Source organism: Bufo bufo, chromosome 3 (assembly GCF_905171765.1).
Source record: "Bufo bufo chromosome 3, aBufBuf1.1, whole genome shotgun sequence".
In the NCBI taxonomy this organism is placed as follows: domain Eukaryota; kingdom Metazoa; phylum Chordata; class Amphibia; order Anura; family Bufonidae; genus Bufo; species Bufo bufo.
In genome coordinates, this window is record NC_053391.1 from 388,993,222 (window position 1) to 389,018,261 (window position 25,040).

General features: G+C 41.6%; 1 protein-coding gene across 2 annotated transcripts in view; it reads right to left on the minus strand.

Annotated features, from left to right (window-relative positions):
* The window catches only part of LOC120995509 (multidrug and toxin extrusion protein 1-like), a 76,936-nt gene that overhangs the window by 46,724 nt on the left and 5,172 nt on the right, over positions 1-25,040 (minus strand). For both annotated transcript variants that reach the window (XM_040424771.1, XM_040424770.1), the window contains exons 2-4: positions 20,993-21,094; positions 9,370-9,438; positions 8,918-9,066 (exon numbers count right to left, since the gene is read on the minus strand). In XM_040424771.1, coding sequence (XP_040280705.1) covers positions 8,918-9,066; positions 9,370-9,438; positions 20,993-21,070 — 296 coding nt within the window. In that variant the 5' untranslated portion in view covers positions 21,071-21,094. The remainder of the gene's footprint in view (positions 1-8,917; positions 9,067-9,369; positions 9,439-20,992; positions 21,095-25,040) is intronic.

Here is a 25,040-nt window from a genome sequence, read left to right on the forward strand (position 1 = left end):
ACTTCTTGTTTGATCAGAAACGGTGCAGATAGACATTTCCCATTATGTCTCACTAAAGGGAATGTGCCATTAAAAAATGACCTATTGTTTAAATTACACTTTTATGTTAAACATATTTTTTAGAATGTTTTTATTTTTATTTTCCATGTTACTATTTATAATTTTATACAATTTATATAATCCTGCAATTCTCATACTCAATAATAGGTGATGATTTCCTGTTCTGTACAGGTAACTTTTCAGTATATCACAGCTTATCTACAGGTAACTTTTCAGTGATATCACAGCTTATCTACTCCCTCCTGACCTCTGCACAGGTCACAGAGCATGCCTAGAAAAATTTCCCATAGAAGTAATTGAGGTCCCCAATTGAGGTCTATTGTGTCTATGGCCCATGTGGCTCCTATCAAAGAACATGATGTCTTGACCTGATTAAGGCCTCTTTCACACGGGCGTTGCGGGAAAAGGTGCGGGTGCGTTACGGAAACACCCGCGATTTTTCCGCGCGAGTGCAAAACATTGTAATGCGTTTTGCACTCGCGTGAGAAAAATCACGCAATTTTGGTACCCAAACCCAAACTTCTTCACAGAAGTTCGGGCTTGGGATCGGTGTTCTGTAGATTGCATTATTTCACCTTATAACATAGTTATAAGGGAAAATAATAGCATTCTGAATACAGAATGCAGAGTAAAATAGCTCTGGAGGGGTTAAAAAAAATAAAATAATAATTTAACTCACCTTAATCCACTTGATCGCGTAGCCCGGCATCTCCTTCTGTCTCCTTTGCTGAACAGGACCTGTGGTGAGCATTCATTACAGGTAAAGGACCTGTGGTGATGCCACTCCGGTCATCACATGATCCATCACCATGGTAAAAGATCATCTGATGGATCATGTGATGACCGGAGTGACGTCACCACAGGTCCTTTACCTGTAATTAATGCTCACCACAGGACATGTACAGCAAAGGAGACAGAAGGAGATGCCGGGCTACGCGATCAAGTGGATTAAGGTGAGTTAAATTATTTTTTAACCCCTCCAGCGCTAGTTTACTATGCATTCTGTATTCAGAATGCTATTATTTTCCCTTATAACCATGTTATAAGGGAAAATAATAATGATCGGGTCTCCATCCCGATCGTCTCCTAGCAACCGTGCGTGAAAATCGCACCGCATCCGCACTTGCTTGCGGATGCTTGCGATTTTCACGCAACCCCATTCACTTCTATGGGGCCTGCGTTGCGTGAAAAACGCAGAATATAGAACATGCTGCGATTTTCACGCAACGCACAAGTGATGCGTGAAAATCACCGCTCATGTGAACAGCCCCATAGAAATGAATGGGTCGGTATTCAGTGTGGGTGCAATGCGTTCACCTCACGCATCGCATCCGTGCGGAATACTCGCCTGTGTGAAAGGGGCCTTAAGCCTAGTAGCCAGTGTGAAAGCTGCAGGATTTTAGGATTTTGATTTAAATATAGAGAGTGACATGGAAAAAAAAAATCTAAAAAAAAATGATTGTTATATAAAAACTTGATTTAAAGGGCATGTCCCCATTGCTCCTAGAGCCTCATTTCCATATATTAAAACTTCATTTTTATCAGCAATTCGGGGACATACGAACATGGGACCAACACAGATTCCTTCAGCTGCCAAACGCACAGGTAACAGATCAGCCAGTTACATAGGTACAAATCTGCTGACAGATACCCTTTAAACAATAGGATATTTTCTGATGACATACTCCCTTTAAAGTATCCCAACTACATTGGACCTGCATTTATCTCCAGGTGAAGCACTCGCCAGCCACCATATGTACTAAAGAATACATTAGAAAAAAAGCCATAAATAACAATATACAGTTGTGTTCAAAATAATAGCAGTGTGTTTAAAAAAGTGAATAAAGCTCAAAATCCTTCTAATAGCTTTTATTTCCATACACACAAATGCATTGGGAACACTACACATTCTATTCCAAATCAAAACATGAAGAAAAATATATCAAATTTGTGTTGTTCCTCTAAAAAAAAATTGATGAAAAGTATTCTTCTTTACAAACTCACCATACAAACTGAAAAATGTTTGAAGATTTTGCTTTCCTTTGAATCACTTAACTAATATTTAGTTGTATAACCACTTTCCCATTTCGTCCTACGGCAGCACAGCATGGGTTAAGCTCGTCTTCATCCCCTTGGCTAGGACCGCCCACCTAGATTAAAATAATTAATTAATTAAATCATTAGTAGAGACTATAAAGCTGGCCTCCCACAATGCTCCACTGTGTTTTTTTATTGTCCTCATTCCTTGAGGATGAAGCCCACCTATATGACCGCATACCGTGGTGTGTCCAGGTTCGAATAGTCTGTAAGAATCGGCGTGTGCCATGTGTGGTTCCCTGGCTGCCGTTCTTAGCCGCTGTGGCGCTGAATAGGAGAGTGATTCACTCTCCTGGATGCTATTTCAAATCGCAGGAGGCGTGCGTCTGGGACCGGAAGTGGAACTCTGAACTTCCGCTCGCGCCGTGGAACGCACGGTGGAACGCAGGAAGTGCGTCTTCAAGCACACCTGGTGCCTCCCCTACAAGCGCCCCTACAGCTAATTAAGTTAAGTATATAAAGCGGCTCTGTGCAGAGCTCGGCGCCCCTTTGTGCCTGGCAGCCGAGCTCTAGCAGAAATAAGGTAAAAAGCCTGTCTTGGTCAGGCAAATCCTTTATTTATTATATATATATATATGTTCTCATGATTCCCCTTTTCTCACTGCAGATGTCCTTCTCTTCTGAGAAAGGGGGAAAAAGATCCCGCAAAGGCAGGCATAGACTATGCAAGTCCTGTGAACAGCCATTGCCTGATGAATGTACAGATGATCTGTGTACAAGCTGTAATGTGGACTCTCTAAGGTCACCACCCAGATCTAATAAGAGGCAGAAGACTAAGCATGGTCTATGTATTTCATGTGTTCAGCCCTTACCCCTGAACTGGTCATCTAATATATGTGAAGATTGCTCGCATCCAGAAGAAGTGTCGGATGCAGAAACTAAAAAATTAATGTTTAAAGCCTTTTTGTCGCAAGCCAAAAAGAAAAAGCATTTAACACATAAGAAGCATTATGTCTCTCCATCATCTTCTGAGGAGTCTTCTAGATCTGAGGGTGAAGTGTCTTCAGACTCAGAGCTTGACTTGCCTACCCTGGAAGACAATTTTTTGTTTAACAAAAGTAATGCAAATCACTTGATTAAGGAAGTGAAAAACATCATGGAATCAAAAAAAGAGGAGACAGCCGATAAAGAAGAAGATAACCTTTTTTATTTTCCCAAGAAGAAGGCGTCCGTTTTCCCTAGCCATCCAGTACTCAATACTATTATGCGTAAAGAAGGGCAGCAGCCAATAGGAAAAATAAACTTAGGATCAAGATTCAAGTCTATATATAAAATAGACCCGGTTGAGTCTACAAGTTGGGAAGTTCCTGCTAGGGTTGATCCTGCTGTCGCCAGATTAGCCAAGAGATCCATGTTTCCTAGCGATGATTCTTCTCTTCTCAAGGATCCAATGGAGAAAAAGGCGGACGGTCTCCTAAAAAGATTGCATTCCTACCTGTCTCTTACAAATAAAGCTGCTATGGCTTCGGTTCCGGTAGCCCGTGCTCTGAGGGTCTGGCTAAGTCACCTGGGCAGAGACATAGAAGACGGTGTGTCAAGAGAAGAATTACACCAACAGTTACCCACATTGAAACTAGCAGCAGAGTTCCTCTGTGATTTCTCTGTAGATTCCTTAAGATTAATAGCGAAGAATATGGCGCTTTCCAACTCCGTCAGAAGATCTGTCTGGCTCAAATTATGGTCTGGAGATTCAGCATCAAAAAATAATCTATGCTCACTCCCTTTTGAGCCCGGGAAGTTATTTGGGTCCCATCTAGATAGACTGCTGGAATCCAGTAATGAAGAAAAGGCGTTGAATTTTCCCCAATTCAAGGGTAATGAAAAGAAGCGTTTTTTTCGTCCCTACAGAGAACAAAATTATAGAAGGTATAGATCAAGAGGACGCTTCAACAGAAGCAGACCTGACAGGAGATCCTGGATGCCTTCAGAAAAGTCAAAGCACAAATCAGAGGATGGAAAACCCTCTAAGAAGGAATTCTGACGCCAGAAGCCAAAAAGTAGGAGGTCGGCTGACACATCACTACTCACAGTGGCAAGAGATTACTTCAGACACCTGGGTTCTAAACATCATAAAAGAAGGATACATGTTGGAGCTAGATCGTCATCCAAGGGACAGATTTCTACTGAACAAGAAAGAAGATCCCAGAATTTTCTCTCTTCTAGACGAATTCCTAAAGAAAGGAGCGTTAGAACCAGTACCCAGGCACCAAAGAAGTTCTGGAGTATACTCCAAAATATTTCAGGTTCCCAAACCAGGGGGGAAGTATCGTCTTATAATAGACCTTCGATACCTGAATCAATTCATAAAAAAGATCCATTTCAAAATGGAGACATTAAGATCTATCACAGCGGTGCTCACAGAAAATCAGTTCATGGTCTCTCTAGATCTAAGAGACGCCTACCTGCACATCCCCATAAGGGAAGAATCCAGAAGATTCCTAAGAATAGCGGTCATAAGAAAGAAGAAAGTGTCACACTTCCAGTTCAAAGCACTACCGTTTGGCCTTTGTTCCTCTCCCAGAATCTTCACCAAGGTGGCAGTCCTGGTTGCAGTACATCTTCGTCTCCAGAGAATACAAGTTTTTCCATATCTCGACGACTGGTTACTGGTAGCTCAGTCAGAAGATCTTCTACACTTTCATCTCAAACAAACTATCATGACGCTTCAAAGACTGGGGTTTTTAATAAATTGGGAGAAATCCGACGTGATTCCTACTACCTCAAAGATTTTTTTGGGCCTGCAGATAGATACACTCTCAATGGCTCTGTTTCTTCCCCCACCAAAGATCAGAGCTCTGAAGAAAGAAATAAAGATTCTCATTTCTTTACATTCTCCCACAGTCCGCAGAGTGATGAAGACCCTGGGACATCTAACAGCAGTAACGGATGCGGTCCCTTGGGCAAGAATTCATACCAGAGACATACAGCAAAATATGCTTCAAGTCTGGCATCACACTTCTCACAATCTGGAAGCAAGAGTGAGACTAAGGCCTTCAACAGTTCAGAGCCTCAGGTGGTGGTTGCAATCCAGGAATCTATCCAAGGGGAAGACCTTCAAATATCTACCCCCAGTGGTAATCACTACGGATGCGTCTGGCCGAGGCTGGGGAGCCCATCTTCAAGACAGTTGGATCCAGGGGCTGTGGTCCTCCGAGGACAGGAAGAAGTCTTCAAACTTCAAAGAACTAAAGGTAGTGCAACTGGCACTTCTCCAGTTCAAGAAACTTATAGTAGGAAAACCAGTGTTGATTCGTTCAGACAATCTTGCAACTGTATTCTACCTCAACAAGCAGGGTGGAACGAGGAACAGTTCCCTCCTGAAGTTGTGCAAAGAGATATTCTGTTGGGCGGAAGCCAATATCTTAGAGCTAAAAGCCTTGCATATAAGAGGTTGCTTGAATATTCAAGCGGATCGTCTGAGCCGGAGAAAAATAGACCCAGCAGATTGGGAACTGAACCAGAGAATATTTCAGAAGATTGTGACCAGATGGGGATGTCCAGAGTGGGACTTGATGGCATCAGCATCGAACAAAAAGGTTCCCAAATTCTGCTCTCTGAACAAGCTGGACAAGCCCACAATACTGGATGCCTTTTCCTTCAGTTGGAGACGCCTGTTTGTCTACATTTTTCCTCCAGTACCTCTCATTCCAAGAGTCCTGAGGAAGATAATGATGGACAAGCCTCAGACGATATTAATAGCCCCATTCTGGCCAAGGAGGTCGTGGTTCCTTTTACTACTCTAGCTATCCAAGGGGGAGTTCTGGAAGCTTCCCCTAGTTCCAGATCTTCTGTTACAAGACGGTTTCTATCACCAGAGCCTCAACCATTTATATCTGACAGCCTGGAGGTTGAGAGAGCTAAGTTAATGCAGATGGGCCTCTCTGATTCTGTAGTTAAGACCTTATTATGTTCCCGCAAAGATTCTACTAATAAAAAATACGCTAGAATATGTAAAAGGTTTACAGCCTGGTTGGCTGAAGCGAACCATGTGAAGATTGAGGTCGGATCCATTCTTCAATTTCTTCAGGAAGGTTTCCAGAAGGGATTTAAGCCTAACACATTAAAAGCGCACATGACGGCTATCAATATTATGACTGAGAACAAGTTTCTCCATCACCCACTTATTTTCAGATTCTTCAAAGCAATAAGAAGATTGAAACCTACACATAGAGAGCCTACACCAGTCTGGAACCTCTCTCTGGTTCTGAGGAGGCTTACACTTGCTCCATTTGAACCCTTGCAGCAAACTGACTTAAAATGGCTGTCATACAAAGTATTGTTTCTGGTTGCGGTCACCTCCGCAAAAAGAGTAGGTGAACTTCAAGCGCTGTCTTCCAAATACCCTTATTTAAGAATCCTGCCTGATGGGGTCCTTCTTCGCACCATACCATCTTTTACTCCTAAGGTGCCTTCTACTGCTAACAATAATAGAGAAGCCTTTCTCCCCGTGTTTTTTCCTGACCCGGTTGATGAAGAACAAACTCTACTACATACTCTAGATCTGAAAAGGGCAATCGAGATCTATCTCCAGAGAACAGAAGAGTTCCGGTTAGCCGAAAATTTGTTCATATTGTTCACAGGTCCAAGAAGAGGGCAACAACCTTCCAGAGATACATTAGCTGGATGGCTAAAGGATACTATCAAAGAATCATATTCCTTAGAAGAGATGGTTTCTCCTTTTCCAATTAAAGCCCATTTAACAAGGTCTGCCGCAACCTCCTGGGCTGAACAGGCGCATGTATCTATAGAAGAAATCTGCAATGCTGCCTCCTGGTCCTCATCTCAGACCTTTATGAAGCATTATCGGTTAGACATCAACGCTAGAAGCTCAGCCTTTGGCACTGGGGTATTAAGTGCAGTTCTTGATGAAAAATCCCCCCTTCATGATCTATACAAATCCCATGCTGTGCTGCCGTAGGACGAAATGGGAAAGGGAAAATCTGTACCTGGGATTTTACTTTCCTTGAGTCCGAAGGCAGCACAAGTATACCCTCCCTTAAATAAATTTTGTTATTTTTGCATTGAATGAAAGTCTATTCTTTTTAAACACAGTGGAGCATTGTGGGAGGCCAGCTTTATAGTCTCTACTAATGATTTAATTAATTAATTATTTTAATCTAGGTGGGCGGTCCTAGCCAAGGGGATGAAGACGAGCTTAACCCATGCTGTGCTGCCTTGGGACTCAAGGAAAGTAAAATCCCAGGTACAGATTTTCCCTGTTTCTGAGGACTGCTGTACATCTGTGTTGCATGGAGTCAACCTACTTCTGGCACCTGTGAACAGATATTCCAGCCCAGGATGATTGGACTACATTCCACAGTTCTTCTCTATTTCTTGGTTTTGCCTCAGAAACTGCATTTTTGATGTCACCCCACAAGTTTTCTATTGGACTAAGATCCGGGGATTGGGCTGACCACTCCATAACGTCAATCTTGTTGGTCTGGAACCAAGATGTTGCACGTTTACTGGTGTGTTTGGGGTCGTTGTCTTGTTGAAACACCCATTTCAAGGGCATTTTCTCTTCAGCATAAGGCAGCATGACCTCTTCAAGTATCCTGATGTATTCAAACTGATCCATGATCCCTGGTATGCGATAAATAGGCCCAACACCTTAGTATGAGAAACATCCCCATATCATGATGCTTGTGCCACCATGCTTCACTGTCTTCACAGAGTACTGTGGCTTGAATTCAGTGTTTGGGGGTCGTCAGACAAACTGTCTCCGGCCACTAGAGCCAAAAAGAACAATCTTACTTTCATCAGTCCACAAAATGTTGCGCCATTTCTCTTTAGGCCAGTCAATGTGCTCTTTGACAAATTGTAACCTCTTCAGCATGTCTTTTTTTAAACAGTGGGACTTTGCGGGGACTTCTTGCAGATAGCTTGGCTTCACATAGGCATCTTCTAATTGTAACAGTACTCACAGGTAACTTTAGACCTTCTTTGATCTTCCTGGAGCTGATTGTTGGCTGAGTCCTTGCCATTTTGGCTATTCTTCTATGCATTCGAATGGTAGTTTTTCGCTTTCTTCCACGTCTTTCAGGTTTTGGTTGTCATTTTAAAGCATTTGCGATCATTTTAGCTGAGCAGCCTATAATTTTCTGCACTTCTTTATATGTTTTCCCCTCTCCAATCAACTTTTTAATCAAGGTACGCTGTTCTTCTGAACAATGTCTGGAACGAACCATTTTCTTCAGAATTTCAGAGAGTAATGCACTGTAACCAGCATGTACAACATGTGCTGCCTTCACTTGAATGAAGCTTAGCCCCGCCCAGGCATATTGATACTAGTCGTGACGTCACTGGGCTGGCGGTTAGAAGGCTGCGGCGCTGCTGGAGCGCCGCTGCCTTCTCAAACAGCTGATCGGCGGGGGTCCGGGGTGTCGGACCCCCGCCGATCAGATGCTGATGATCTATCCAGAGGATAGATCATCAGTTTAAATAAAGTGCAGAACCCCTTTAAATAAGGGCAATAATTGCCACCTGTTTTTCAAAGAATAAATGACCTCACTAATTGAACTCCATACTGCTATTATTTTGAACATGCCCCTTTCAATTAGTGATTCAATTACACAGAATCAGCAGCATGCATGTCATGACTGTTGGGTCTGTTGGATTTCTATTACTCTACTACACCTGCTAGTAAATTATTTGCCATGTAAAAATATAATTTCTACCAAAAACAGTAAATGATCAGGTTAGTGATGTCTGACTGCTATTATTTTTGAACACAACTATACATCTTGATTTGATGTTATACCTGGCCACCTTTGGGTCTTGTCGGAAGAGTAGTAGAATATTCTTAGTATTTATAAAGAGCGCCCAACAAGGAAAACAAGCCAGAAGTAGTATGAGGATCCCACGCTGCAGCACAATGCCAATTAGCTTTAGATTTGTACCTCCAAATATCTGAAAGAGGGAATAGAAAGGTTTCCCCAACCAAGATAAAAATATGTTTTCTTTATAAATAGATTTACTGTAACGATCTTGAAACCAATGGGTAGATGTAGGAAAACATCAAATAAAATTGTATCAATATACATTTATTTTGTTAAAATTGTACCATCTGTTTCTGTACAAAGCTTTATGCAAAATAAGTGGTTCCTCTAGAGTTGTACATCCTTTTCCAAGGGTCTTGTCAAGTTGCCACAACATAATGTTGACAATAATCTTAAAAGAAAATTACATTGTTCTGTGGACAAAGCAACAAACCTGAGATATGAGTGTATCACATGCTGAAGATAAGCCAAGTCCTACTGAAAGTCCAGTGACTGAAATAACCTAAAATCAAAGAACATAGGCAATTATATCTATATAGTATGAGGAGTGAAAGCATCCACACACCCTAATAAGGTTAAAAACGCTGCAGCCTCTTGGATGAATGAAAGCTACAGAATATAATGATTTTATCTTTTTTTTTCTCCTTCAAATTAGTTACAAAACATTTAGAGAAAACAAAAGAGCTTACAGACATAGATAATGAATGTTAATACAATCCTAGCACAGTAATGAACAGTAACATTAAATCTAGATCTGTAGATTCTGACCTATTATATTTAATCCCATGATCCCACCCAACCCTTTTTTCTTTTTTTGGCTGCTGTCGCTGATACCCAGAACCCCACCCCACCCCCGGCCCGTCCGCGAGCTCAACCTAGTGCAGCCCAGTTGTAATACTCCATGACAAAGAATAGACTTACGGTATTCTAAATTCTCAATTCTAAAACAAATAAAATATATATATATATATATATATATATATAAAAAAATAAAAAAATAAAACAAAAGCTTATTCACATACCACCCCTCCTCCGAGTCTCAACTTCCTCATAGGACTTGTTTTGAGACATAGTCAATCTCCACTCCGTGAACGAGGGAGAAGTGGGGGAGACCCATTTTTTAGTTATCAGAACTTTTTCTATCAAGCAGCCCTTCAACCATGTTAATTGGACACCAGGAGAGAGAGAATTTTCTGATATATAAAAACCCCAAATCGCGGACACCATGTCCGGGGCAGAAGACTGGGGAGAGTCCCTTTGCAAGGCTGTAAACACCTGCTCCCAGAACCGCTTTATTGTACTACACTCCCAAAGAAGATGAATATATCCAACATTGGGACTGCCGCACTTCTGGCAAAGGGGCTCCCGGCCTCTATTCTTAGGAAACTTAGCCTGCATTTGAGGTGTATAGTATAACCTGTGCAAAATCTTGAATTGAATGAGTCTATAACTAGTTGCAAGTGCAACCTTTTTAATATTTATATATATCAGTAGCCAGGGAAGTGGGGGAGATCTCAATTCCTGTTCCCATTTATGTGTACTTTTAAAAGGAGTAAACAAGGACAGTGAGTCTCAAATTTTAGAATAAATCTGTGCAATTTTAATCCTATTACCTGAGTGAGCAAAACAGTAATCAAAAAATAAATGTTGTTGAGTGAACATATCTTTTTTATTGGAAGTGGCTTCATAGGCATGTTTTAAACGTGCGTACATAAACAAATCTAGCAAAGTGATGTTTGTGAAATTAAAGTCCCCTAGGGCTTTAAACTGATCTGACACAAACAAGTGTGCCACTCTAGTGATACCCTTACGAATCCAATAGGTGTGATCTGTCATTTTCAAAAATTCCAATAAGTTCCAATTCTCCCACAAAGGAGTAAAATGAAAACCATGTGGAACCTTCAAGACGATTTTCAGTTTATTCCATACCCTCTGTAGAGTCCTAGGGATTAAACAACTAGTGTCCAAAGTTCCAAACTGTCCTGTTTCTAGGTGAGTAAAAATATTCTCAAGTGACCTAGCTAGTACCCTCGAAAGGTATTGCCCAAGTGCATTATCTCTACAGGGAGTGCAGAATTATTAGGCAAATGAGTATTTTGACCACATCATCCTCTTTATGCATGTTGTCTTACTCCAAGCTGTATAGGCTCGAAAGCCTACTACCAATTAAGCATATTAGGTGATGTGCATCTCTGTAATGAGAAGGGGTGTGGTCTAATGACATCAACACCCTATATTAGGTGTGCATAATTATTAGGCAACTTCCTTTCCTTTGGCAAAATGGGTCAAAAGAAGGACTTGACAGGCTCAGAAAAGTCAAAAATAGTGAGATATCTTGCAGAGGGATGCAGCACTCTTAAAATTGCAAAGCTTCTGAAGTGTGATCATCGAACAATCAAGCGTTTCATTCAAAATAGTCAACAGGGTCGCAAGAAGCGTGTGGAAAAACCAAGGCGCAAAATAACTGCCCATGAACTGAGAAAAGTCAAGCGTGCAGCTGCCAAGATGCCACTTGCCACCAGTTTGGCCATATTTCAGAGCTGCAACATCACTGGAGTGCCCAAAAGCACAAGGTGTGCAATACTCAGAGACATGGCCAAGGTAAGAAAGGCTGAAAGACGACCACCACTGAACAAGACACACAAGCTGAAACGTCAAGACTGGGCCAAGAAATATCTCAAGACTGATTTTTCTAAGGTTTTATGGACTGATGAAATGAGAGTGAGTCTTGATGGGCCAGATGGATGGGCCCGTGGCTGGATTGGTAAAGGGCAGAGAGCTCCAGTCCGACTCAGACACCAGCAAGGTGGAGGTGGAGTACTGGTTTGGGCTGGTATCATTAAAGATGAGCTTGTGGGGCCTTTTCGGGTTGAGGATGGAGTCAAGCTCAACTCCCAGTCCCACTGCTAGTTTCTGGAAGACACCTTCTTCAATCAGTGGTACAGGAAGAAGTCTGCATCCTTCAAGAAAAACATGATTTTCATGCAGGACAATGCTCCATCACACGCGTCCAAGTACTCCACAGCGTGGCTGGCAAGAAAGGGTATAAAAGAAGAAAATCTAATGACATGGCCTCCTTGTTCACCTGATCTGAACCCCATTGAGAACCTGTGGTCCATCATCAAATGTGAGATTTACAAGGAGGGAAAACAGTACACCTCTCTGAACAGTGTCTGGGAGGCTGTGGTAGCTGCTGCACGCAATGTTGATGGTGAACAGATCAAAACACTGACAGAATCCATGGATGGCAGGCTTTTGAGTGTCCTTGCAAAGAAAGGTGGCTATATTGGTCACTGATTTGTTTTTGTTTTGTTTTTGAATGTCAGAAATGTATATTTGTGAATGTTGAGATGTTATATTGGTTTCACTGGTAAAAATAAATAATTGAAATGGGTATATATTTGTTTTTTGTTAAGTTGCCTAATAATTATGCACAGTAATAGTCACCTGCACACACAGATATCCCCTAAAATAGCTAAAACTAAGAACAAACTAAAAACTACTTCCAAAAATATTCAGCTTTGATATTAATGAGTTTTTTGGGTTCATTGAGAACATGGTTGTTGTTCAATAATAAAATTAATCCTCAAAAATACAACTTGCCTAATAATTCTGCACTCCCTGTAGTTACAACACCTTTGTAGCTGCACAGAAAAAAAATAACCTTGAAAAAAAGGAAGTGACAGTCCCCCTTCTGATTCTGCCAACCATAAAAACCTTTGCTTTATACAGACTCTTTTCCTCCCCCAGATTAGATCATTTATTAGAGTCTCTAATTTATATAAAAAAAGACATCATCTATCCAAATCGGTCAGGTTGCGAGATTGACAATTTTTGCCAGACTCTAATTTTTTCCTTTGCTTTATCTATTGCCGGGGAAAGGTTTAAATCATAAAATCTGTTTATTGGAACACCAATCTTTATCCCCAGATAATCCAGAGAGTCATCTGGAGACAAAATACGGACATCAGAGCCACCTTCGGGGGCGTTTCGGTTTAGCGAGAGGAGCGAGGACTTAGCCTAATTGATTAAATAACCAGACAATTGACTGAAGTCCTCTATAACCTGAATGGCATGCGGAACAACTTTCCAACCCTCGTCCAGAAGCAGTATGACATCATCTGCATATAGACTTATTTTATCACTATCTCCCTCTACCCCGAACCCCCGAATTTGACTATTCAAACGCACTTTGCAAGCCAGCGGCTCCATAAATAGTGCAAATAAAAGAGGGGAAAGAGGGCACCCCTGTCTCGTACCACGCTGTAACTTAATGATGGAGGAGTTAACACCATCAATATTAATTCGGGCTATTGGTTGGGTGTATAACAATTGGGTCATTGCAATAAAAGTAGTCCCCAATCGTAAATGGGACATGATCTGCCATAAGAAGGACCACTCCACCCTGTCAAATGCTTTAGCGGCATCCAAGGACAGGATGGAGCAGTTCAAACTCCCCCCCACCTGTAGGTTCAAATAGACCCTATATAAATTCGATTGAATCTGTCTCCCGGGTATAAACCCTGTTTGATTAGGGTGGACCAGGGATGCAACTACCCTTTTAAGGCGATTCGCTAACATTTTTGCGAAAATCTTATAATCTGTATTAAGGAGGGATATGGGCCTGTATGACCCAACATCACTACCATCCTTATCTTTTTTTAGAATTAAAGTGATAATTGCCTCCCTTAAAGATGGTGGAAGGGAGCCATAACTATAGGATTCATTTAGAACCCGCAGTAGAATAGGAAGGAGTGACTTAGCATGGTATCTATATAGTTCAAATGGCAGACCATCCGCCCCTGGAGAAGAGTTATATTTAACAGACGAAAGAGCGGCCTGCAATTCTGCCAATCGTATAGGGTAGTTAAGTGTCTCCTTTTCCTGTACCGAAAGAGAGGGCATTTCTAGTTGATCTACTGTAAGTAATACTTAATGGTGGACTGATTACATACCGTTTCAGATTTATATATAGTAAAGTAGTAATTAGCGAATTCTTGTCTAATCTGATCTGGATTATTTACTATCTGGCCCAATGTATTTCTAATGGACCTAATTTTACTGACTCCTCTTTGATTGGCAACTAATGCAGCTAACAGTTTACCTGTTTTCCCCTCCTCACTAAAACATCTCTGTCCTTGAAAAAATTGTTCATGTTTGGCTTTATTTACCAAAAAGGTCTTATATTGTTGGTTCACTTCTTTCAACTGTATGCGAAGGGAATCACGACTCTGTTTAGCCAGGGCAACCTGCAACATCTTGATGATCTCTATCATTGAGTTCTCTTGTGTATGAAACTCCACTCGTTGCCTTATTTTACCGCAATAGAGGCCTCTGATATATGCCTTCAACGCGTCCCATACAAAATGAATGTGGGTAGAACCCACATTTCACTGCCAGAAATCGAGAATCTCATCATTGATTAATTCCCGATCACTGATAACCTCCAATCAATATGGATTAAGTCTAAAGGCTCTGTTAGAACCAACCTTTAAGTCCACACCCCTGAGAAGAAGCAGAACCGGAGAATGGTCGGAAATTCCATGCGGTTCATATTTCATCCTTACGATTTGATCAATCATGGCACAATTTGCAAATGCGAGATCAATTCGCGACATTGATTTGTACGTCTGACTGAAGCATGAATACACTTTTTTTTCTCCATACAGATGCCGCCAGATATCGACCAGTGCCAAGTCCTGACAGATATTACGCAGGGGTCGACCGGCTCTGCCTCTGCTCAGATGTGACAGACAATCTGTCCAGTTTAGGGTCCAACACAAAAGTTGAAGTCACCTGCCACTAATACGGACATTGGGTTTTACTACATATAAACGTGGTTTATAAAGAGAGAACAGTGGACGCGAAGGGAGGTGGCACGTAAACAAAGGCTAAAATAGTCTCCTGTCTACTACAAAGACCATGGAGGAAAACAAATCTGCCCTCCCTATCCACCCTAACTTCCAACAGGTGAAAATCCACCCCACGATGAATATATACACTCCCACCTCTCGAACATGAGGAGAAGTGCGAGTGATATTCCAGTTTTGCCCATCGCCTCTTCAATTGGTGGAGCTTATCAACCGTTGCATGAGTCTCTAATAAAGCCACTAACCGTGCCATTACATCAAAATCCACTGTCCTTTTAATTCTATCACCCAACCCTCGCACATTCCAACACAAAACCCTACGTGACATCATATCCTACGAAGAGCCAAGACATTCCGCGGGCGAATAGGGGGAGCGAGAGGGGTCACAAGGGAGCAGCGACAGCAGCCAACCCCCAACCCCACCCCACCCCCTAGTCCCCCCCTCCCATAACCAATACCCAATCCCTCCACATGGCTCACAGGGAGAGTTATCCCCATCAACCTCTTCCACATCGCCAACCCCGCTCCAACCCCGCTCCACACTCCACACTCCACCACCCCATGTAACCTTCTACATATAGCAAAAAAAGAAAAGACCAAAACAAGGGCTACACACCGGCCGAATCAAGCCACTGTGCAGCCTCAATAGATGTAGTAAAGAAATACACGGAACTGTTATGGACAACCCTGAGTTTGGCAGGGTACAGCATCGAATACTTCATATTAGCAGAGATTAATCTTTTTTTAACCTCATAAAAGGATCGCCTTTTATTTTGTGTTTCACAACAGAAATCAGGGTATATTTGAATCTCATTACCATCAAAAACTGTTTTGAGGAGTTCTCTTTTGCATCTAAATACCCAGTCGCGGTCCTTAGAACAAACCAATCTATCAAGTAAAGCCCTGGGGGGTGCGCCTGGGGGAGGCTTTCTCAAAGGATTTCAAAACGTGGAAAGATAGATCATGATCCAATCCAAGTGTTTGCACCAGCCACTTTTGAACAAAGTCCACTGGGATATCTTGTTCCACCCCCTCAGGAAACCCAACCAGTCTTATGTTATACCTGCGGGATCTATCCTCTAAGTCTATTATTTTATTTTTCAACCATACACGCTCTTGATCAGCCTCAGCCAAACGTTTTTTAGTAAGACCCAACTCCTTTTTTACAATTAACGTGTCCGACTCCAAGTCTTTCACTTTTGCTCTTAGTTTTGTGATTTCATCCCTAATTATAGTAACATCCCTCTGTAAGGCTGCCAATGTAGCTGTTAATTGTAATACCGTACTATTGGTGGAATTTACTAACCCCAAAATCTCTGCTAATTTTTTATTAACAGTGTCCAGACCTTCCCTATTTATTTCCTTAGCTTCCGAGGTGACCTGTTCTACCGTAGCAGACTTGTTTTCTCCCAATTCAGAGTGGATTCCCACTTTTTGGGATCCCCCCTAGTTTTTGACGTTGGTGACCTCAAAAATTTATCTAGACGAGCCTGCGGGCTACCCCCCCCCCAGGCCTCCTTTAGGGGGCTTATCCCTCCCGATTTTCGATATTTTGGGGGCATTATGACTAAATGCGTTACTAGGCAATATACGAAAACAGGGAAGGAGTTGGCGTTACACACAAAATACCTGAAAAAAGTTAAGTTAGAGCAGAGTAAACACACGCATATATCTACAACCACATTTTTAAAATGTAGTACAAGACCAAACGTTATTAGAGTAGCGCAGGGAGATCAAATAACCAGTTAGGTGTTATTATGGCAGGTATGAGAGCGCAACAATCAGTCCAGAGTTCACAGAAACTTGCAAAAAAATAAATAAAGAGGACAGAGCCCCAAGCTGAACCCACCCTTATACCCGTAGAATCAACGTTAGTCTCTGTTAGTAAATAAGTTAGTATTTGAAATTAGTATTTAAAAAATGAGTCACATATCCGACACTAGAGCAGGTTAAGCCCTGCAGATCTCACCAGTCTTCGGCCCCTTTATCCCGGATTTCGACGGAGGGCCAGCAAGAAAGTTCCAGATACGCCTGCCAAAATTCCGGAGGTAAGACGCCAAAGCCCAAACTTCGATGAAGAAGCGTATAGGCGAGGAGGTCTCTCCCTCTCTCACAGGGATCCGATCTTCAGCCCCCTCACCATCAGGGACCAGATAAAGATCAACTTGTGGAGTAAGCAGCTGGGCTGGTACAGAGGCCCTCAAACTGATGGCAAACAGTTCCCGGGCCGGGAGCACTCTCTCTCTCACCAAGGGAGCCCCTCAGCCCTGGATACTCACAGCCTTGTAGCTCAAGGGAATCCTGTTCCGTGCCCCTGCACCGGTAGAGGCAGACAGAGTCTGTGTCCTCCAACCGCCGCCAATGGTTAAGCCGAGCCACCAAGCAGACTGAAGAGGAAACACGCTCCACGCTCGTCCACAACAGGTGTCCACATCAGGCGCCTCCGAAACCCGACTCCAGGCAATACGCTACACCACCACGCTGCAAAGAGACCGAGCGAGCAGGAGAGAAACCACACAGCCAGAATCACCCAGCCATCCCAGGGATACACGGAGAGCGATGGAGCGGTGGTATTGTCGAGCGCCTTCCCTGCTAATAGTGAGCGCTAATGATTTTATCTTTTTTTTTAAATTAGAATATTTTTATTTTTCCCTTTCATCATATAAAAGATTCAGAAACAAGACATGACAATAAACGATGATACAACAGGACATAAGCGAACATATTCACTGTATATACACATACATTTGTTACTCGCTTATCCTTAGACATCAGGAATCTATCCCTGTCCTATTTCTTTTCTCATGTCATACATATAGAAAAAGCAAATGTAACCCCCCCTTCCCCCCTCCGTGGTTGTTTTGATGGTTACCGTAAATAAAAAAAAACAAAACCAGAAAGAAGAAATTGATTTCATGCTCTCATATCAGGGGTTTCAGTCATATCTCAATCAATAATTTATCACTTCCTTCCTACTCCTTAATCCCCTCTTATCCACTGTTCCTGACTTTCTTTATTTTTATTATTTATGAGTACAGGCATATTCATATCTACGTACCCTCCCGCATAATTTCTTCCACTCTTCGATATTTGGTGGTGTGTCTGCCCCCCACTCTCTAGCCACTACAACCCGCGCCAGCATTAATCCTTTGCCCCATTTCATTTCTATTTCTCTATCAAGACCTATTTTCCTGATATATCCAAGCACCGCTATAGAGATCTCCAGTGGAGCGGAACACCCAGTCGATCTGGTCAGCTCCCGAAAAACCTGAGTCCAATAATCCTGAATTAGGGGGCAGTACCAGATCAAGTGGGTGAAATCCGCGTTTTCCATCCTGCACTTATACATCCTACTCAACACCCATGGGGTGATGTAGGTACGATGGACAATAAAGAACTGTATCAGTCGAAAATTACTCGATACTGTACTTCTTTTTATACTTTTATAGATACATCTCCAGTCTAGAGCGTTAGGTTCCACTTCTAGTGCCCATTTTTGTTCACTATTAAACTTTATCACTCCCCCTAAACCCCTTTTAATTTTTTTATATATCTGTGATATTGATATTTTGGTCCCCTTATTAAAACAACAAAATTCTACAAATTCTGATTGTTTGGTGATTAAATACTCTTTATTCTCGGTGGTGTCAAATGCGTGTTTTAACCGAAAGTATCTAAAACGTGTTAGGGTGTCTAGTTTTATGCTAAGCCCTAATTCTTCTAATGTCCTGAGCTTTCCTTTTATCTCAATCTGTGAAATAAACTTAATACCATTTTTTTCCCAAAATACGTAATCATCTAACCTCTGAAACTCGCCTAAGTTTATATTCCCCCATAAAGGGGTAATCTTTAATGAATAATTTATCCCCAATATTTTTTTAACATTCACCCATATCAAGTGCGGGTGAAGGGATACACGGAGAGCGATGGAGCGGTGGTATTGTCGAGTGAGGGAGGCAGGGGGCGGGGCGCAGCACGTCCTACGCCTTCCCTGCTAATAGTGAGCGCTAATGATTTTATCTTTAATGATGTTACATAATAATGTAGACTCAGTGGTGGAGCTGGGGTTAGGGTACATGGGTCTGGGAGCATCAGCCATGGCTGCTGAAGGAGATGCCTCAGATCGACTGGTGTCAGAGGCTTGTGAGGACAGCATGAGGTAGCAGCTAGGGAGAGCATTACAAATTTACCTATTACATGGTACTGTTACTCTACATAGTACATCGTTTTTTAAGGCTGAAAAAAAGACATCTGTCCATCCAGTTCAGCCTGTTATCCTGCAAGTTGATCCAGAGGAAGGTAAAAAACCCTGTGAGGTAGAAGCCAATTTTCCCACTTTAGGGTAAGAACATTCCTTCCCAACTGCAATCAGAATAATTCCCTACTGTGGAGCTTTTATCATCAGTAATAGTAGTTAGAATATGAACTTTGATGGACCTTGCATTGGAGGCAGAGCTTCATGTTGAGGGCTCCCTGCATTGGAGCCCTTCCATTCTACTCTGAGTGACAGCCATAGAGGTCTCCTAGTCAGATGCTACAGCCATCACTCAAAGCAGAGGGCAAGGTCTATAAAGCAGCTCAATGTGAGCACTTTACAGTGAAGCCCTGCTTCCAGTGCACATAAAGGGGTTGTCCACCTTTTTTAAGCAATGGCCTATCCTCAGGATAGGCAAGCACTAGCTGATCGACAAGGATTCGGCACCCTGCATCCCCACCGATCAGCTGTTTGGGTGTAGCTCCATTGCTGAAAGTCGGCGCTGAAATTGCACTGCATCTTCTACATTGTATTGGACAGCGCTTGACGCTGCAGTGCTGCTCACATTGAAGTGACTAGAAAAGGGTTGTTTGTTCTGCTTTCCCCAGCCCCTCTCTAGTGTTGTCATCAGAACAACATGGTAAAAACTGCTGACAGACTCGGTTTAATACTAATTGTACACAAGTATTGACATTATATAGAATTGTTATTATTTGCTTTTTGCATTAAAGCTGTAATTTGGTCATTGTAAGGTGGCATTTACTTTGCTATTCTGTGGTATTGCTATGTAGGAAAGGAACTGTATACAGTATTATTTTTTCTTTTTGCAGTGTATATTGGTAGCATTACTGTAAAGCATTGTTTTCTTAGGTACCATACTGCATGACTAGTATAACTTGATACTAGTATATATATCTATTTGTATACTATTTGAAAGTATACTGTATGGGAAGGAAGATGCATATTCTCAATTAAATGATTTATGGATGTAAGAAAACATAGTAAGTATTTAGCTTGGTTTTCAGCATAGTGCTTTCCCTATTTGCAGTTACCAGCAGTCCCTGTGATTGTTACTGTACAAAAGTGACACAGACCTAGCTCAAATTGGCCTCATTCTCCCTGTCCAAGGTTGGAGGGCGATTGCTAAGCTCTCTTGTCCTAGGAAAAGGATACATTATGATTTTTCTTTTTAAAAGTATATTCACAAGTGGTAAGGGGGGCAACAAATGAATGAGTTTTTTGTTTTTTGTTCTCTTTTTCTACAATTTGGCGATAGTTTTCATGGAATATAATGGAACAGTCTTCTGCATTCCCGCCATTAATTTACCTTCCATCCACAAAATATTCTCTTTCCTGACACTCTTATGCCTCATTCACAAGTCAGTGTTCGATCAGTGATTTCCCTTATGATCAGATCAGATCTTTCCCTTATGGCTCCATTCACACATCCTCAATTCCATTCCGCATTTTGCGGAACGGAATTGCAGACCCATACATTTCTATGGGGCCGCACGACGTGCGAACCCGATGCGGAATTGCGGACCCGCACTTCCGGGTCCGCAATTCCGATCCTGAAAAAAATAGAACATGTCCTATTCTTGTCCGCAATAGCGGACAAGAATAGGCATATTCTATTAGTGCCGGCAATGTGCGGTCCGCAAAATGCAGAACGCACATTGCTGCTGTCCGTGTTTTGCGGATGTGTGAATGGACCCTATACCTTATGTCTGTAGAGTCTCCAATCATGGTTTTGGCTCACAGTCACTGATGGAAATCACTGACCACTGACATGTTTCAGCTGAGTTGCAGTAACCACATGCAGATAAATGTTAATTTCCATTTTGCACCAGTACTTGACATGGTTTCAAGTTGCAAACACAGGTGCAGCACCACAGCTCAGGCACAACTGAGTTTTCGTAGTCTAAACTTACTGCATTGGCAAGTGTCACTGCATCCAGCTCTTCTTTGCCCAGGTGACCACAGAATATGGAGCTGACAATATTGATCATGAAACACAGCACCTGCGAGAGAATCTGTACCAAGAAAAAAAGAAAGAATCTTGTATTTCATGTATAAACGTGAAATGATTTGAGAGGCAACTGGTTATTGATAATTGGTCACGTGGTTTTCCTAAAACCATGTGGCCATAAGAGCCAGTTAACACTCCATTCATTAGCAATTGGATTTTGGTTGCAAGTGGGCTATCCTAATACACTATACTGAATGATGCTTTAAAGAAGTACACATTGGAGCTAGGACTACACCACAGCAACAATGTCTGACTGCAATGTTTAATTTCATGTGATTTTTAAGTAGCCTTAGCTTTGAATTGTACTGCAATTTAAAATCACATGCGAGTTGCACATTTCTTTTTTTTTTTTGCATGTCAGTTTCATGTTGCATGTTTTTTTGCATCCGAGTTGCATGTTGCATAGCATATATAGATATCATGTTTGCATTTATAACATTGCTAAAAATTAAAAAAAAACTATTGTCTAAAAGCAGCCACTTAAGCATAAGTTAGACCTGGAATTGACTCCACCTATATAAACCCAGTGCTAAACTGTTGGGCTCATGGATACCAATAGAACAAGTTGGAATTGTCAGGTCGCTATGGTGACTAGAAAATTAACCCTCTTGGCAGCCAGACAGAAGGGGCACTTATTAGTTTCAGCTCTATTAGCACAGATCAATGTAGAACGAGTAAGCTCTATAGTGCAGAAAGTAATAGATACCACACAATGAACGACCAGAAAGTGGCTGTAAAAATTCGAATCGGTTCTGAAGGCCCCTTTACATGGACTGCCAAAGCAGGCAATTATTGGGAATGTTCTGTTCATTCCCAATAAGTTTCTGCTCATCAGAAGAGAATAGAGCATTGTATGGGGACCAGGGATTGCTGCTGTGATAGTTAGTCCCCATAAAGAATTATTGTTTCTGGGCAGCAGATCGCTGTTTAGAAACAATTATTTAGGTAACAACATCAATAATGCTTTCACTCAATGAATGAGCGTTTGCTCATTGATTGGGTGATCTGCAGCACCTTTAGACAGGGCAATTTTCAGGCACAAGCATTCCTAGGAGCAATCTTTCCTGATAATTGCTCAAATCATGGAAAGGAGATTTTACCGGTAATTCTAGGAATCCTTCATGAGATGTTAACAGGCCCTCCATATCCTCATCCACCACTGTTTTACACATAGCTACTTAGGAACCATTGTGATTATTTACATTAGAATATATATATTGTACATAAGAAAAGGGAGGGAAATAAGCTTGCTGTCGCTGAGGATTCCTAGAAAATGAATAACCGGTAAGAAGAACAAATCTTTATTTTTTTCAATTCATCCTCCATGACAGCAGCAGAGGAGAATGCCAAATAATAATTTTTGGGGAGGGACAATAGCTAGAAGTACTTTTCTCCCTAACAACAATCTATCATTGACTGCAGATCCAATATTTAGTATATCAAGAAGATATGGTGTGTAGACCAGGTCAGAGCTTTTCAATTCTGCTCAATGGATGCTCCAGCCTTCTCAGCCTAGGTGGCAGAAACAGCCCTAGTGGAATGGACTTCCTGTCCTTTTGGAGATGGTATTCGTGGGCTACGTAAGCCTCAAAAATAGACCTTCTTTATCCAGCTGCATGGGGTATTTTTGGATCTTTTCTCTCCATTGTTAGTTTGCTGAGACTGAATATAAAGATTTTGATCTTTCCTCCAAAGTTTGGAGATTTCCAAGTACATTAAAGAGACCCTATGCTACAGTATGCCAGTACAGTGGAATCCATACACCCGTACACTGCAATGTACAAGTATACTGATTACAAGTACAGTTAAGAAATTTGTGGCACTACTTCTTAAAGATCGAAAAAATGAATCACATTTATTAATCCATATAATAAAATGTGTAGCAATGTTACATGTGTAGCAATGTAACATGTTTTTCTCAGCACAGATCAAGGAAATCCAGATTCTTTCAAGCAAGCATCGTTTCGGTCCAGAATGGACATTTATCAAGCCAAATCTGGTGTAGACATGGGATGAGTATGGAGCGGGGAAGGTCACGACCAGTGCGCGGAGAGAATCACATTTCTGCACAGATTACTTTTCGTTATATGGATTAATAAATGTGATTCCTTTTTATCTTCAAGAAGTAGTGCCTTAGAGAATCAGCATACTGTTGGAAGCCTTCCCCACTCAATACTCAGCCCACATCTACATCAGATTTGGCCTGAAAAGAATCTGAATATCCTTAATCTATGCTGACATTTAACGTTGCTGCACTGATTACTTTTAGTTATATGGATTAATAAATATGATTCATGTAGTGCAACAAATTTCTTAACTGTACAGTCTAGGGCTGAAGAGTATTTCTACGACCACCTTCATAATTGAAAGGAGTGCATTACCATAAGGACTGTACTGATTCCAAAGTGCAATAGACACCTGAATATCAGGAGCCTATTTTTTTCTTTTTTTTAGAAAAAACTGTAAGATCCATAAATAAAATATATAGCAAAAATGTATTTCAGGGAATTTAGAACATTTTAAGTAATCTTGTCCAAAGAGTTAGATACCCTTTACAATTGATGCAGCTCTATTGACTTCAGTGGTGACTGCTGTAATATTACTTTGATTGAATAAAGTCCTAGCAGTTTATCCTCAGGATAGGTCATCAATATCAGATCAGCAGGGGTCCGACACCTGGGACCTCCTCCAGTCAGCTGCTAGAAGGCCATGTGATGTTGCCATACATTGGTCACATGGCCTAGTTGCGTCTTAGCCCCAATTAAGTAAATAGAGTTCCAATGTTGGCGCCTAGTGCTCTGAAAGGTGCAAGCTTCCCACCTCTTTTTGCTGGCATTGGTATTAACTAATACCAGTAGATACTGATGCCAAAGGACCCTCTTCTTCAAGTTCTTTGCTTTTAACCACCAGTGAAGTGAAATATTGACTAGACCTTTGAACGATAGAGAATTCTTCTCCCAAATTTTGGATTAGAATTTAAAGTGGTCTTGACTGAAGTGGCATTGGTACAATGCTTGGATGCAGGCCTCATCGATCTCAGGGCAGGCATTGCATTTCTTAGAAACATTTGAGTTGTTTTTTAGAATAAAAATATTTTCTTCTGTAAACCTCTAATTTCATCTGTAATTTTTTGCGAGAAAAAGGAGAATCTAAAAGTACTCCAAAAACAATCCACCTTCCGCCTTCAGGGCTAAAAATGAGGCATGAGGACAGAGCCATGAAGCAGCAAGCCAAGCCTAGAGGCATGAGGTAGGTAAAATCCAAATGAAAGGCAAGTGAACTCACATTGATAAATGATCCTAGATAATTGCAAATCTGAGAGACTTCATATTGAGGATGTATGGAAATGTGATCATATGCATCCTGAAGGTCATTATATCATTAATTATTGTTCTAAAATATCCATTCTGTTTCTTTACAAGAACAAGGAACAATGGCCTAGATGTCTTTCTGTCAGGGGAACTGGAGTATCACCTGCATCTGAAGTATTTTTCTGTAGTCCTTCTAACACTTTTTGAACTATAGAAGATGGTAGAGTATAGCACAGCAAGCTACACTGTTTATGTAATTGACAATTTATAGGAAACAGTGTTGTTTCCTTTGCTAGACTACACTGACTCCCATTCACTGCTATGGGAGTTATGGAAACAGAGGAGCAACCACCCCCCGATGCTTACTCAGGTTAGTCAGATATCATATACAAAAGGCAGAAATAGCAATAACCCTTTAAATATCTTAAATTAAAGTGGACGGTTCCTCTTAGGACCCTTTCACACAGTTAGGCCCCTTTCACACGGGCGAGATTTCCGCGCGGGTGCAATGCGTGAGGTGAACGCATTGCACCCGCACTGAATCCGGACCCATTCATTTATATGGGGCTGTGCACATGAGCGGTGATTTTCACGCATCACTTGTGCGTTGCGTGAAAATCGCAGCATGCTCCTCTTTGT